The 12,365-nt window shown below is 34.3% G+C and overlaps 1 protein-coding gene across 4 annotated transcripts in view; it reads left to right on the forward strand.

Annotated features, from left to right (window-relative positions):
• Nucleotides 1-12,365, forward strand: part of LOC106872345 (WD repeat-containing protein 97) — a 103,585-nt gene that overhangs the window by 85,731 nt on the left and 5,489 nt on the right. For all 4 annotated transcript variants that reach the window (XM_014919301.2, XM_014919300.2, XM_014919302.2 and 1 more), the window contains 3 exons: nucleotides 1,917-2,019; nucleotides 8,861-8,882; nucleotides 11,378-11,579. In XM_014919301.2, coding sequence (XP_014774787.1) covers nucleotides 1,917-2,019; nucleotides 8,861-8,882; nucleotides 11,378-11,579 — 327 coding nt within the window. The remainder of the gene's footprint in view (nucleotides 1-1,916; nucleotides 2,020-8,860; nucleotides 8,883-11,377; nucleotides 11,580-12,365) is intronic.

Below are 12,365 nucleotides of genomic sequence, written 5' to 3' on the forward strand. Positions count from 1 at the left end.
ATGTACAAACAGATGTACAACTGCTACTGTTATGTTTAGAGCTCCATGTACATTATCACAATCCAGTCTGCTTCCCCTTTTATTGTCAAATAACTTCTATACCAAGTAGTATAGCTGCTTATCAGCTACAGAGCAAACGTAAGAAGTAAGGATAGACACAAACTCATACTGTAATTCCAATGTGTGTTTCCCCATTATGTTTGTTTGAAGCCCTGCAATAAGTGTTCCAAAGAAAAAGAAAGAAAGAAAGATAGAAAGAAAGAAAAAAATAAAGAAAGTAGAGAGAAAATTAGGAAGAGGGGGAAAGAAAAGATTATTTTCTTTCTTTTTCTATTTTTCTCTCTTCCTGATTTCCTCTTTACTTCTTTGTTTTTCTTTCTTTTTCTTTTTCTTTTTCTTTCTTTCTATCTTTCTTTCTTTCTTTTTCTTTTTCTTTCTTTATGCTCTAGTTGTTTTCTCTTTCTCTCTCTCATTCCATCCCCTTTCTCTAGTATCTAGTATACTTCCTTCTCATCCAATTGCTTTCTTTATATTTCCCTCTGAAAATATTTACAAAATTCCTTACCATCTCTCCAACTTTGGACATAGTTATCTCTAACCTCATGCAATAAAGTGTTCTCTGAAGATCCGTTTCTAGTTAAACATCCAAATACACTTGGAACACCTATTTCAGGACTCTAAACAACAATAATAGGTGAAACATGTGTAAGAACTGTAATATAAACTTGTGTTTACCCTTATTTCTTGTATATACATGTATATGTATGGTCTTGCAAGTTATGAGGCAATTGTTATTAGTGCTGGCATTATGAGAAAAGTACCTAGTAGTTGGTGTTAGGTGGGGCATTCAGCCATAGAAAATATAACAAAATAGACATTTGTGTATGATACAGTCTTCTGACTCATCAGACACTATCAAACTGTCCAATCCATGCCAGCATGGAAGCCAGCTGTTAAACGGTGACGACAACAACTATTATTATTATTTCCCTTTGTCACAGGTTTTGTTGGAGCTCCTGGAGTCTTGCATGTGTAGCAGACTTGCTACCGGCAGCCTACGGTACCATGCTATCCATTCTTTTCAGTTATCTAATACTTTCCTGATAATTCTGGCCATGCCAAGGAGGCAAACCTTTTGTAAGAGTTCTACTGGGCACTCTATTCCAATTATTATTATTATTATTATTATTATTGAGTGAGAGAACAGTGCATGCCATCAAAGTGACACTGGGGTAAAATATACAAAACCCAATATACCCATCATGACTACCCGTCTGATAAGAGTACACCAGGCACATGCATCACAACCATATGCGCGTGACATGGTGATCTCATATCAAGATAAACAGCGCATGACTTCGCAGGTGGGGCCCAGTTAGAATTTTCTTCAGGTCGAGTAGCCCATTTCACTCAAAAGGTCCCTGAATAAGGTTTGTTTAAGGATGTTGAGAAAAACACCTATGTTTCCATAGGTGAATTATTCAAATTCCAAAGAATTCCTCTCAACACATGGCTATGATGCTCCCCCACTACTTCTGCTCATGATCAGAGATGCACATATCGTCAGCCACCAAGGGACATGCTCAACTGGTTAAGGTCAAACAACTGACAAACAAATCTGTTGTATTGAGTAGAATATTTGCTGTAGCCCATCTTTTTATACCAAGGCAAAACAATGTACATGATAACACTTCCAATCAATTAAAATCAGAAGCCATGAGAGCCACTGCCTGGTACTGCATCCGGGCATTCATCATCATCATCATCATCATCATCATCATCATCATCATTATTATTATTATTATTATTATTATTATTGAATCTTGCTTCAGAAAAATGACAAGACATTCTGCTTTAGTTGTCAAATAAGTATGTTGTAAAATAACACAATTTTAGTGAATGTTCATAAATTTCAGATGGAAAAAATGCTTTCAGAAAGAGGTCTGTGCTTCATTTCATAGTTCAGCTAAACCTGAGGAACTGCAAGAAATGTTACCCTCAGTTTATAAATTCCGAGAGGTAAATTTACAACCTTTCTTTTGTGAAAATGTAACTACTGACATTGAATGAGAAACATTAAATGCATTGTTGAGAGGTGGGATAAATGTTTGAAGGTTAACCTATTGCTGATTTAGTCTAAATTATCAGAGATTTTTTTGTAGAATTTTAGATTATATATTAGAAACTTAACGTATGTTTGTGATGAATCCAATTAAATTGAATTAATTTATTAATGAGAATTGATGCAAATTTTGTAGCCTGTTACTGAAAGTTAAACAATATAATTGGGACCTTTAAATCAATCTGCTTGTTACTTCTGTTTTTCTATCTGCTAATATACATCATCTCTATTCTGTTTTGACTCTGCTTAATAATCTACAAGTCTTGACTTGCTTTGCTCTTTGATTCACAAATATTGTCCTTTACTAACAACCTATCTCTAGTACTTAGTATAACATATCTATTCCACTTTCTGCCAGTAATGTAATATATCTCCTCTTTTATAATAATGAATAAAATGAATTACAATTTAATCATTTATTTTATGGTTCACACTGCTTTTGGATGAAAGTTCAAGAAAATAATTTTATTCTATTTGTTTCAGTCATTGTGCTACTCCCATGCTGGAGCACCAAGTGTTTTAGTCAATTTATTGATTGCAGTACTTAGTGTGATATCCATTTTATCATATGTTTCTGTTTACCGACTGAGTTATGTCTTCTTGGGTACATAAAGCCACAAAATAGGACACATTTGAGAGTTGATGTATAATTTTTTAAAAATTCTTTGGAGCTGAAATAAATTATTAGGGATTAACATATTAGTCCTCTTATGCCTAATTTTTCTCTCAATAACTTAGCATTTTTTCATCCTTGCACATTGGCATAGAACTTTCAATGGAGTATACAAGCTTCATTGCTCTCTAGTCTTCACATGTCCTTTATATTCAAGCTCAAATGTCTCAATTTTAAATTCCTCTGTTATGGCCTGGATGACAATGATGAATATAGGGGACTGAAAACTGAACCACAGTGACTCTTACTTGTGCACTAAATACATCACTGTACTCATGGCTGACCCTTATCCCATTGACAGCTTTGCTCTATATGGCATTTTTCTACTCCTACCTTCCTGAGAGACCACCGGATGACGGAGTGAGGGGTTCTGCCAAAAGCTTTCTCCAGGTTGATGAAAGCCAAGTACAATGGTTTACTTTAGGCTAGATGCTTCTCTTGCAGTTGTCTCACTAAAAAGATGGAATCTGTAGTACTCTTCCCCGGTACAAAACCAAACTGCTTCTCATCTAGTTTAATTCTATTCTATTTGATTGAGTTATAACTCTTTCTGTAATTTTCATGACCTGGCCCAGCAGTTTGATACCTCTGTAGTTGTTTCTATCTAAGTCTCCACCTTTACCCTTGTAGCAACTGACTACAACACCACTATAACATACATACATACCTACATACATATCTATGTATGGAGAAGGCTGATTCGAAGATGACAGATCCAAGTCATCACTGGAACTGTAAAAATCTGTAAAACTTTACAGAAGTTTATCATTTAAGGATATATGAGCATGTCTAGACATGCAAGTGTATGCTTGAGAAAACACATAAAACAAAACAGAAATTTGCACACACATGCATGCACGCATGCTTGCATGTGAGAGAGAGGGTTAACTTGTGTATTGAGAGTTAAAGTAAACTGCCACTGGTATCTGAAGTAAATGTTCACTGCTTGAATAGTTACCTGGGAACTGAGCTAAATAAAAGACATTACAAATATAATCTATCTACTTTTATTAAAGCTGTCTTTTGCAGATTATCCAACTAACCTTTTGTTTAGAAAATTTCTACATTCAATGTTATGTTCTATTTTTTTATCCAGACAACTTTAAATAATGTTTATTTCTAAAATAGCAATCTGATTAAAATTGATTGACAATTGTTTTGAAAGTAAAATCTGAAACACAATTTACTTCACTTTTATGTTTTCATACACTTCATACTAGTTATTTCATATATTTAAGCCACCATTACTTTGGCCATGCTAGAGCTCTCAACCTAATTGTATTGTCCTTTATCATTGGAGTTGTAAACTTGAGAAACACTTTAGTTATAACTTATAAAGAATTGCTTTCTACAGTTATCTACATTATAAAGTAGTGTTAAGCTGTCCATGAACCATTCCCTGGCACATTTTATTCTTCGTTGTAGCTGTTTTCTTGACTTACATTACTGATGCCTTTCAAAAGTACATGAACACAAATTTGCACTCCTCTTTCCTATGTACCTCTATGTCCAATGCAGGAAATCAATGATTACTCATTTATCTTCTTAAATATAAATTCCTTCGACACCAAGTATGACCTGGTAGCATGTACCATACTTTTGCTAATTGTTTTAGGTGCCTGTGTAGTTGCACATAGACACAAACACAGCTACATCCAAGTCACTCCCATCCTCTCTTTTATAATGTGAGTAGCCTTGTAGCTCCTCTAGAGCAAGAAACCTGTTCAGTTCTAGCCCCTTCTCTCACACTTTAACCCCCTCATCATCTTGGTTAAAGCAGTCTACCTCTCTACTGTAGTCTTACTCAATGAATGTCACTAATGCTGATGCCTTAAAAAAAGCCCACCCAGTACACAATGGTTGGATTCTAGGAAGGGCATCCAGACATAGAAACTAATGTCAAGGCAGTCATTAGAGAATAACGCAGTCTTTGAGCCTGCTGGATCCCATTAACCCATCCAACCTATGCCAGTACGGACTATAGATTTTAAATGATAATGATGACCAGTCTTCTTTCAGTTTCTATTCACCAAATTTTGGTCATGGATTGGTAGTTAATGGATATAGTCACAAACTATTTTCTTGTATTTTTGCAATTCTTCAATGGAAATGAATGATTAACTGTAAATACATCGCAGCACATTTCTGCAACATACAGCATGCATTATACTTAATTGTTATTATTCAAATTTTTCTTGTTGATATAACTTGTAATTTTATTATTATGGATACTCTCCTAGGAGATAATTTTACCAATGCAAGAAATTGTTGTTGTTTTTCCTTTGGTATATTTTGTAATTTTATGAATATTATAAAATACTGTACTTCAACAAAAATGGAGTAAAAACTAATGATTCACAAAAATTAAGTTTAATAATGCTGTGCTGCATTTACCTTAAATGAGAGGTTAGTTATATTGAATTTTTTAGTAGATTCAAAGTCCTCTCTTTTTACTTAAAAGAAGAAATAAGAAGCTGGAACATGTTTTTCCAGGGTCAATATTATTTTAAGTGAACTTTAATATCAGGTGCATCCCATTAGTAATGTCCAAATTTTGGGTAAGAAAAAGAGTGATCTAATTTTACATTTTATTAAAATTTAATCCTGTATATAATTCCTATCATTTTTTATGACATCCTTCCATCTATTCATCAGTTTTTAAATTCTATTGGTGAAAAATTCTTTTGATTTTGATGAAAAGAAGGAAGAGATGTCAGGTTTGATTTTGTAAGCTTTGAATCAAATGGTAATCAGAAAGAGCGAGGTCTGGGGAATAAGGTGGGTGAGGGATTTTTTCCCTGCCAAGTTGATTTTTTTTTTTTCTGATGTATTCTATGCAGTGTGGGGGCCTTACATATTATCATGATAAAACACCACTCTCTTACAGTTCACCAAAGCAGGGCTTTTTTTCTTCAATGCAGCAGCCAAATGCTCTAATTGTTGGTAATAGGTGTGACAGTTATTGTTGCATTAGCTGGCAGCAGCTCAAAGTGGGTGACTTCGATGCAATCTCACCAAACAGAAAGAAAAACACTTTTTACATGGAGGTTCTTTTTGGGTTCTCCACAACTCAGCCATTGCCTGCATCATTTAAAATTTTCATAAAACATCCATTTTTCATCAGCAGTCACTAATCTGTCCATAAATGGTGAGATATGTCCACCAAAGTAAAAAGATGAGCAAATGTCCGCTTGGGATTTTTGGTTAGCTTCTGTCAAATCATAGAGAACCCATTTTCTAAGTTTAGGCACCTTTCTAAGCTGTTGAAGATGGTGGTGAACAGTTCAATGGCTTGAATTGAGCTTGCTTGTCAATTCCTCAACTGACCCAGCATTATCCTTCTCAAGCTCTGACAAAAGAAGCTCATCATTAAATTCAACAGGATATTTTTTGCCTTTGATGAAAAGAAGGAAGAGATGTCAGTTTTGACTTATTTGGGGCTTTTGAGTAACTAATCCATCTAAATGATTCTGTAAGCTTTGAAACAAATAGTAATCAGTGGGAGCAAGGTCCAGGGAATAAGGTGAGCGAGAGATTTTTTCCTAGTCAAGTTCTTCAATTTTTGCTGAAGTAATCTTTGTAGTGTGGGGCTTTGCTTTATCATGAAGAAACACCCCTCCCTTATGATTTGCCAAAGTTGTCCATTTTTTCTTCAAATCAGCATCCAAACACTTTGATTGTTGGCAATGGGTGTGAGCTGTAATTATTGCATTAGATAGTAGCAGCTCAAAGTGGATGATTCCAATGCAATCCCACCAAACAGAAAGAAGAATCTTTTTTGCATGGAGGTCCCTTTTTGGGTTGTAGTTTAGTCTCTTCTCCACAAGTAAGCCATTGAGTGCAATGCTTAAGATTTTTATAAAAAATCCATTTTTCATCAGCAGTCAGTTATCAGTCCAAAAATGGCAAGCACGTTCTTGAGAGTGAAGAGATGAGCAGATGCTCACTCATGATTTTCAATTGGCTTCTAGCAAATCATGAGGAATCCATTTCTCGAGTTTGGGCACCTTTCCAAGCTATTGAAAATAGCGGTGAATAGTTGAATGGCTTGAATTGAGCTTGCTTGCCAATTCTTCAACTAACACAGCATTATCCTTCACAAGCTCTGACAAAAGTAGATCATCATCAAATTCAAAAGGGCATCCTATTTGTGACCACTCTCTTAGACTGAAATCACCATTTTTGAACTTTGCAAACCATCTTCTGCAGCTTCTTTCATTCAACCACACTTCTCCATAAAGAGAATGGATATTTCAGATTGCTTCTGCTGCACTGTTTCCCTTTTTGAACTCATAAAGCATTATGTGCATTAAATGCTCCTTTGATATGTCCATCTTAGAGAGGTTAATTAATATTAGTACTTCAATCAGATTATTTTGCAAAAAGAAATTATACAGTTACAGGTTTCCAAATTCATATGAGTAGCAATCAATATGTTTTGACATTTGAGAATACTGTAAAATTTGTTAGAAATTACATATATGATATTTCAGACAATTTTCATAAGACGACTTGATAGTTTCATTTGGGATACAAAACCAGATCACAAACTTGACTTTATGGGAGCAGAAGCTGACCTATGCTCGAAAAAGCTGGTCAGAATCTGAGAGAGATATATTGCTATTTGGTTTAAAAAGCAATTTTATTTATAATCATTCAAGACTGATTTTGACCCACATCATCATCATCATCATCATCGTTTAACGTCCGCTTTCCATGCTAGCATGGGTTGGACGACTTGACTGAGGACTGGTGAAACCGGATGGCAACACCAGGCTCCAATCTAAATTTGGCAGAGTTTCTACAGCTGGAGCGAGTTCAAAATTAGTGTTTACTGTGTTCATCCTCTAAACAAGGCAAAAAGCTCTGCTTGCTTCAGTTTGCCTATCTAACAACAGAAATTCCTTTTTATTCTGCAGTATATTAGTTTATGGTAGGCTGGGTATAGAACTGTAAAATCAATTACTCTAACAATTTATAAATATCTAAAGTTGCAAAACTATCTGCTTATTACAAGTGTGGAGAAATGGATGTAAAGCAGTAAAAAATATAATAAATATTTGTCTTAAAAGTTGTGTGCATTAAGTTTGTGCTTATAGTAACAAATAATGTCGTAGTTTATAGCAATGCAAAGGTGATGTTTTTGAGAAGGGCTGCACAAGATATGAATCATTATCAGGGGATTATCAGCCATATTAAAAAAAAAAAAAATCAAAGTAATTTTTTTTCTTTAGGCATGCCATTCAGAAGATCCTACAGGCACGACTAGTTTCTAAGCATTGTATATATTATGATCATTTGTGGTTCTCCTACTAGAAATAGTTCTTTTACATATGCTGACCAAATCTTTCAGTATCCATATTAAAGGCAAAATATTCCTTGAATGACTTATGTAGATCAGTTATTTAATTTATGAATGAGTTGAATGTTATACTGAACATTAATATATATGCTAATATTTATATAGCAAGTTTATCATTGTCAATTAACATGGAGGAATAAAAATATCAGAGTTAAAAATATCATAAAAATAGATTAAGTATGTAATTTGAGAGAAAGAAGTAACGGCAAGGTCTTTGTTGTGTAATCAGTAATGTGGGTAACCTTGATAAATATTTGGCTTGAGTTCCATCTATGGACCTGTTTTACTTTTCTGTCTTATAATATCTAATAAAGTTTTATGTACATAAAACATTAATTTTAATGATATTGCTCTGAAGCAGTTGTTCTGAAATAGCTTTTCTTCAAAAGCATTTAACAATTATTTTGATATGATTTGTCAATAACCTTAACCCTTTATCTTCTAAACCAGCCATATCCAGCACAAATATTCTGCCCATTTCATGTTCAAACTAGCCTCTCCCACCTATCCTATAATGTCATTCTAAAAATAAACAAGCACATTATCAAAATTTTGAAGCTATGAAATAATGCATAATTAATTGAAAACAATGTGAATAAATGAGCATTACATTTGACTGAGTAATTTGAATGCTAAAGTGTTAAATATTGAATTCAATATTTAATTTATGTACGTATGTAACTTTGTTTTTTTTTTTTAACAGAGACGTTCACTTTCAAATATATGTAAGTATTCTGATTTTTTTGAAAGTTTCTTACAATTTAAGATATAATTAATCAAATAAAAGAAAACCATTTATAGAAATAAAGTCCTCTTAGCTGAAGCACTAAATGTCAACATCTTTAAATGATTATAGTTATGCTCATCTTGATTGAGCAGACCCATGTTGAAAAGCATTCCAATTCCAACTGTGACCATCCCAGCATTTTATTTCACACATAGTGTACCTGGAATATTCCTCTTCTAATGGGGGTGGCTTGGGTTTTTTTGAGTCTCTCTTTTGTCTGGGGCTGTAGCACTGTTTGCCACTTATTCATGGAATGTTTTATATATTTTATGATTATGGGTACTACCTTGTTTATGGCTAGTGTTTCTAGGATCCATATGTGGAAAATACTATCAAAAGCCTTTCGATAATTAACCCAAGCTATACTTAAACCCTTCTTTTTCCTATGGTTGTTTTCAGTTATGGCTTTATTGATCAATAGTTGATCTTTACATCCATATGAGCTTTTGCAGCATTTCTTCTGCTCTTCTGGAAACAGGTTGTTTTCTTCCAGATGTTTTCCCATTCTCTGCAATATTATTGCAGTAAAGGCTTTGTAAATTGTAGGAAGACAAGTTATTGGTCTGTAATTTTGTGGGTTTGCTGTTTCAGTGGATTTGGGAATTAGGTTAGTTTTCCCTTCCGTAAGCCATTCAGGCATTGTCCCAGGCTCAGCTAGTATTTCTTTAAATTTCTTGGTTTCTTCCTGGATTTTATTTATCAACTAGATTTGTTTTAGTGGTGATACTCCTGTTTGGATGGGTTTGAGAGTTAGGGTATCTTTTGTGGCCATATATTATATCATTTAACCTGGTCATATTGACATTTGTTTCTGTGGTTATTAGTTCTGTGATGGCCAGGTTCATGTTATTTATCACTGATGTTGTTGTATTATCAATTTTAATTTTCGAGAGGTAAAATCGGTGGTCCATACTGAGATCTGTGGCTTTCAATTCTTTGACTATACTCATTTTTAGAGTATCATAATCATTAGGTTCCCCTTCACTGTTTTCAGGTTTTAGATTTGTTTTGTATTCCGTCCAATTCATAATTTTGTCTGTGATGTTCTGGTTTGGTGCTTTTTGCTCATCATTATGCATTCCTACAGTTTGGGTTTGTTGTCTTTTGTTGCTTACTTCGTTTTTGTTGGACATGTTATGTCTGTCTTCATATTTTACAGTCTCAATGTTTATGATATTACTAGGCATTGCTGTGTGGTCACTATCCACGTTTTCCTGATGTATTTTTCCTTTTAAGTGTTCTATTTCTTTCTCTGTTTTTTTTTTCTTTTGTATTTAGAACATATTTCCATATGTTAGCTAGTTTATTAGGGTTCATTGTTATATCCAAATCTTTATCTAGGTTATTTTTCTTCCAGATTGTATATGTATATGTTGTTGTGTTTTCATTCTGTGGGTAGAGCACTGCTGTAAAATAAGTGTGTAGGTTGGAAATATATTCCTCACGTGTCCATTTACACTTTTTTATTTTATTTGTGGGATGGGAAGAATAATGTCCGGCCCTTTATTTTGATGGTCATCATTTTCTTAGAGTATTAGTCTGTTCATTTCTGGTGTTAAATGGTTTTGCATGTGTAGTTTTTTGTACTTTTTGTGTAATAAGTTTAAAGTATGTACTTCTTGTTTGTTATCCTTGGGTTGAATAATCTGGGTATTATTTAATTTATTTTTAATTTTTTTTTTTGTGTTTGGTGATTGGGGACCGAGACGGTGTGATGTTGATTGGACCATAATGTGGTGAGTGTATTCACACATATTGTGCGAGTGATGGAGATGATACACAGTTAAAATACATCAGTTCATTTGGAAAATAGAAATAAATTCTAATGAGTATTCCTTACTTGATATAGTCCAACACTTTGCCAGTTATTTTTGGTTTCATTTGTTGTGTTTATTCCTGATATTTTTGGATAGATTTTGGAGCCGTGTTTTATTGCTCACTCATTACATCTTTACATTCTGAGTTCAGATTCCGCTGAGGTCGACTTTGCCTTTCGTCTTTTTGGAGTTGATGAATTAAATACCAGTGAAACACTGCTCCCCCAAATTTCAGGCCTTGTGCCTATAGTAGAAAGGATTATTATTATTATTATCATTATTATTATTATTATTATTATTATTATTATTATTATTATTATTATTATTATTATTATTATTATTATTATTGAGGCAGCGAGCTGGCAGAATTGTTACCATGCTGAACAAAAATGCTTACTGGTATTTCATCAGTCTTTATGGTCTGAGTTCAAATTCCCCTGGAGTCAACTTTGTCTTTCATCCTTTTGGGGTTGATAAATAAGTACCAGTTGAGCCTGGGATCAATGTCATCAACTTATCCCCCCCCCCCAGAACTTGCTGGCCTTGTGCCAAAATTTGAAGTCATTATTACTATTTCAATTTCAAAAAAATCAATTTTTATCATCCTGTAATCTAGCTGAAACCAAAATGGAACTATCTGATCCAGGGATAACCAATGTGGACATATTGAATTACTTTTGTGACATTCAGAGCATGAAAGAGTCACCACAAAAGGAAGAGCCGCAACAAAAGGAAGAGCCACGACCAAAGGAGAAAACAGCAAGGACTTCATTAGTAGAAAACCAGCCTCTACCCAAAGAAAAAATGACCTCACTTAGGTAAATAAACTTAATTGTTAGTACTTTCAAAATATAGATAATGATATCGGAATATCTGCCAAGTTTGTCTTCTGCATAAACAACTTATGGCTAAGTAGAGAGTATCATGCTTTTAAAGTTGTGGGTCAAAGATAATTTTTAATCAACTGAAATTATAACTATATTGAGAAGAAAAGTCATTAGCATTAATGGTGATTGCTTTCAAAGGAGGAGAACTCACTCACAAAATTTTTCTTGACTTAAAATTTCTTTGATACCTACAAGCAGAGAGCAAGTCTTATCTTTCACAACTATGTTTTAGTCATGTTAGACCTACTTAGTAAAACGTAATCAGCATACAGTTAACAAGATCTCCAAATAACTCAGAAAATATCGTTTGTTTTATAAAAATAATTGAATGGTTAAGCAATTTATAATAATATGTCAATGTGAATACCCATCAGAGTGTAAGTATCTTGAGAGAAAAGCTGAACATTAGAAGCATCAGTTGTGGTGTGCAAGAGAGACGATTGCGCTGGTATGGACATGTGGTGAGAATGGATGAGGATAGCTGCGTGAAAAAGTGCCACACCCTAACAGTTGAGGGAACCCGTGGAAGAGGTAGGCCCAGGAAGACCTGGGCTGAGGTGGTGAGGCAAGACCTTCGTACATTGGGCCTCACTGAGGCGATGACTACTGACCGAGACCTTTGGAAATGTGCTGTGCATGAGAAGACCCGGCAAGCCAAGTAAGATCGTTGCCAGTGCCCCTGGACTGGTTCTTGTGCGGGTGGCACATGAGATGCAC

The sequence above is a fragment of the Octopus bimaculoides genome, chromosome 3, assembly GCF_001194135.2.
Source record: "Octopus bimaculoides isolate UCB-OBI-ISO-001 chromosome 3, ASM119413v2, whole genome shotgun sequence".
Lineage (NCBI taxonomy): Eukaryota > Metazoa > Mollusca > Cephalopoda > Octopoda > Octopodidae > Octopus > Octopus bimaculoides.